General features: G+C 37.3%; 1 protein-coding gene across 1 annotated transcript in view; it reads left to right on the forward strand.

Moving 5' to 3' along the window:
* The first annotated feature begins 2428 nt into the window (after positions 1–2428).
* The window catches only part of LOC106867446 (ceramide glucosyltransferase), a 105953-nt gene continuing 104318 nt past the window's right edge, over positions 2429–4063 (forward strand). The window contains exon 1 of the mRNA XM_052968588.1: positions 2429–3167. Within this exon, the coding sequence (XP_052824548.1) occupies positions 3070–3167 (98 nt within the window). The 5' untranslated portion in view covers positions 2429–3069. The remainder of the gene's footprint in view (positions 3168–4063) is intronic.

Below are 4063 nucleotides of genomic sequence, written 5' to 3' on the forward strand. Positions count from 1 at the left end.
TCTCTGAGTGGTTGGCGTTAGGAAGGGCATCCAGCTGTAGAAACTCTGCCAAATTTAGATTGGAGCCTGGTGTTGCCATCCGGTTTCACCAGTCCTCAGTCAAGTCGTCCAACCCATGCTAGCATGGAAAGCGGACGTTAAACGATGATGATGATGATGATGATATATATGCATATATGGGTACAGGACGTCACCAACAGTAAAGAACATGAAATACAAAAACAAATGAGTTCAATATGCAAACAAGAGAAACAAATGGAAAACAGGACAAGTAACATAAAGAACGACCCTTCATCAGTTGGCAGTCCTGTTTTCCACATGATTTCCTTTTCTAAAATTATAAGATATTGGTCAGTCCAAGGCTAAAATGGAAGACACTTGTCTAAGATAGGTACTGCCTTGGGCAAGTCAAATCCTTCTGTATGTTGATGACTTGGTTCTTGTATAAACCATATTGTAACTGAATAATGTTTGAAATTTGAAAAAGAAATATTGTGAGTTACATGTAAAACATTGAGCTGTTTTCCCTTAGAATTGCTTTATTCTGGAACTGTATTCTTTAATATTACTTTGAATTAGGTTCCTCTGCATTGTCAGTTGTGGCCCAGTTTGGTTGATTTGGTGTTATTCTTCCTATCCCTATTCAGCTAGGCTTTTTCACATTTGAGATCTTTCAGGGGTTTTTGGCCAGTCCTTTTCTCATTTTTGTTCTAGTGTTCAAATCATTGTCGTCTTTGCATGCCAAGTGACTGGCAGGTACAAAATGTGATCTGCCAGGCGAAATAGATGCAACACCAACATGTTTTACAATGGTTGAGATTTACTGTATGGAGAGATTTCTCTGTTTGTAATTCCATCACATTGGGTGACTTTGAGAATCTTCCATAGGCATCATTTGTGGAAAGTCTTCAGCTTCTTAGCCACTTTTGTTGACATTTTCAATGTTTCACTGCTTGAAGGAGAAGCCCAAGAGGTGGGGCTACACAAGATCAAGATGATGGAACTCTCAAATCACTCACTGAAGATGACATAAGACAAGTCGAAGACTTTGAATATCTCAGTGCATGTTTAACCTCATCAGAGAGAGAACTCAAGACAAGAAAGTTCCAAGCTTGGAATGCCATCAGCAAACTAGACAGGACTTGGCAGTCATCACTCCCAAGAAGACAAAAAGCCATGTTCTTCAAAGCAATGGTTGAAAGTGTGCTACTTTACTGGTCTGAAACTTGGACCCTGTCAAAAACGTTGCAGGAGCGACTAGATGGAGTAAGCTAAATCCGCTCACTCCAACGTGCACTGCATATCGAATGGCAACAGAGGGTGACCAATAAAAACCTCTACAGGAACCTTCTCCTGATATCAGAGGTGGTCTGTTTTGCTGGGCACTGCTACTGAGCCAGGAATGAATGCACCAAGGATGTGTTACACTGGGAACCAGTGTATGGTTACAAGAGCAGAGCTTGACTGGCTACAACATATTTTGACAGACTAGTGATTGACAACAGCCTATCAGCTCTTGAGCTGAAGTCGGCAATGGAGGACAGAGACTATTGGAGGAACATCTGTTCAGATCAAGGAAACTTGATCCAATCAATCAAAAAGTTCTACTAATTGGTAAACTCAAATACTTAGCATCAACCACAAGATCCTTTTCCACTTCCAACGTCATGCATTTCTTGCCAGCCTGTTTTTTTCTCGTGTCTAGTGACTGTATAGAATTGTGAAAACAGATTTGTCAAACAATTGTAAAAACGAAATGCATATATGTAGATCTATAGACATTTTCAAATGTTTTTTGTCATGTGTTATTTCAGAGAAAATATTTTTATTTTGGTTCAAAATTTAAACAAAAATTTAGTGGTGAAACAGTGATCGCATTCCATCACACTTCCCTTGTATATATTTTGAGTTTGTTAACCTAATAATATATAGACACGTAAATAAATATACTTTACAAGTGTGTCAAGTGAAAGTATTTTTCAGTAAACAAAGAGGATTTACTGTAATAAGGAAACATTTCAGCTGACAGTATTGAATACCAAATTAATTCTCTCTCTCTCTACACACACACACATAAATATATATACGACAGTATCGACCAAAGACCATCAGGTGTTATTGTACATTGCTGGTCACAATGCGCTTCCGATAAATGTATATATATAAGGTACAGAGAAAGCGAGAGAACAGGGGAGTTAACAGGCATCAAATTATCATGTTAATAATTAGGGTTAATCTTAGCAGATAAAAATAAAGTCTAGAAATGTTGAAGAATGACATAAACTGTGAAATTAGATGAAAGGTAGACTTGAACAAACGAGACGGATGTGACAGTAGAATGAGAGTAAAAGAGAAAGGGGGGTGAGCGGTAGAAAGAGAGTGGGAGAAAGCAAGAGAGTGAGCGAGAGAGTGTAAACAGAAACAATAATTGAAAAAGCATTGATTGAGGATGGAGACAGAGTAAAAAGGCAACAAGAAAGAGAGAGCGAATGAAAGAGCGAAGGTGAAAGAAGGAGAGAGAAAAGGATTAAAAGAAAAAGAGAGAGAAGAGAAAAAGAGAGAGGAGAGAAAGCGAGAAAGGAGAGTGAGAGGAAATGAGAAGTAGTGAAACCGCTAATCTTCCGCCTACGCATGCGCAAATACTTTAGAAGTTGCAGGCGGTTTTTACCTCCTTGTACTGGCAGAAGTTGAATGAGGGAGTGTATTTTATTTGATAAAATAGAGAGAACCGTTGCTGCTGCTCCCTTTAGTGGCTGCTTACACGGGAGGTAGGTAGCTGCGGCTACTAACAACAGTAACACATATCCATCGTCAAAACTGCTGGTAGAAACCCCCAACAGTTTTACAGAAGCGGAGAGAGAGAGACAGACATTACCGGTTTTGTTTTACCCTCTCAAGAACCTCCAAGTTTCTTCTCTACATCAGACGGGAAATATAGTAAAACTAAAAAAAAACAAACAAGCAACCAAATATATATATATACATAAATGTATATATAATTATTTTTATAGAAGATTATAAAATATATATATTCAATAACACATCTTAAGACATAGCCAACATGTCGAGATGACCATAGTCCATTTAGTTTTGACAGGTATATCTATCATCACCCTATGTGGATGGTGTTTTGTATGGTTCATCCATTTGTGCGCTCTTATATACGGGTGAGTAATTTTTGTGTCGTATCTTGAAACGTTTCATGTCATTATTCCATATGTCTTTAACCATTTTGACACTCTTCTTCGCTATCACCCACTCGGTAACAAGACATAACGCACAACACAAGTGGAGATCTTATATGTATATATGTATATATATATGTATGCATATATGTATGTACGTATATATATGTATGTATATATATATGTGTGTGTGTGTATATATAAATGTGTGTATTAAGTATTCCCTTAGTTTTTACATATGGTATAATTTGCAGATTGGTTTCCTCCCCACCGACTTTGTAAGAAATGCATATTTTTTTTAATGACATTTTACAGAAATTTGCGAAAAAGTACTCAATACATGTTTTCACTGTCTCTCTGTCTGTCTGTCTCTCTCTCACCATTTCATTTGAGGCTGGTGATTCATTCTGTTACAATTCATTTTTATCTCGCTCGATGATGTCTGCTGTCATTTTACGTGATATTCTATTGTTATCTGAATGCTCGCATCAAGAGATATAGAAAAGAAAAAACCTCTGAGTTGCGACAGTGAACTGACAACTTGTACATACTTAGGCATATATATATATGTGTGTGTGTGTGACTGCGTGTTCATTTCATTGAGTATCGTCGATATATTCAATACCAGTGATCAGGAAATCGGGTATCACTTCGATTACAGTCTTTGTCGTTATAAACCTTTTATCACACCAACAGCCAACGCGTATCTTCTTCATTTATTCTAGAATATTTTTTTATGGAACTTTTTGTTACTTTCATATTTTTCCCTGATTGTTTTTTCTACTTTAAACCGGCTTTCCAAATCACTGAGTAACTTGGTGAACCCCCAACGTTATCGTACGATCTGGTTGAAATAGCTGACAAATTTCCCTCAAATC

Source organism: Octopus bimaculoides, chromosome 6 (genome assembly GCF_001194135.2).
Source record: "Octopus bimaculoides isolate UCB-OBI-ISO-001 chromosome 6, ASM119413v2, whole genome shotgun sequence".
In the NCBI taxonomy this organism is placed as follows: Eukaryota; Metazoa; Mollusca; class Cephalopoda; order Octopoda; family Octopodidae; genus Octopus; species Octopus bimaculoides.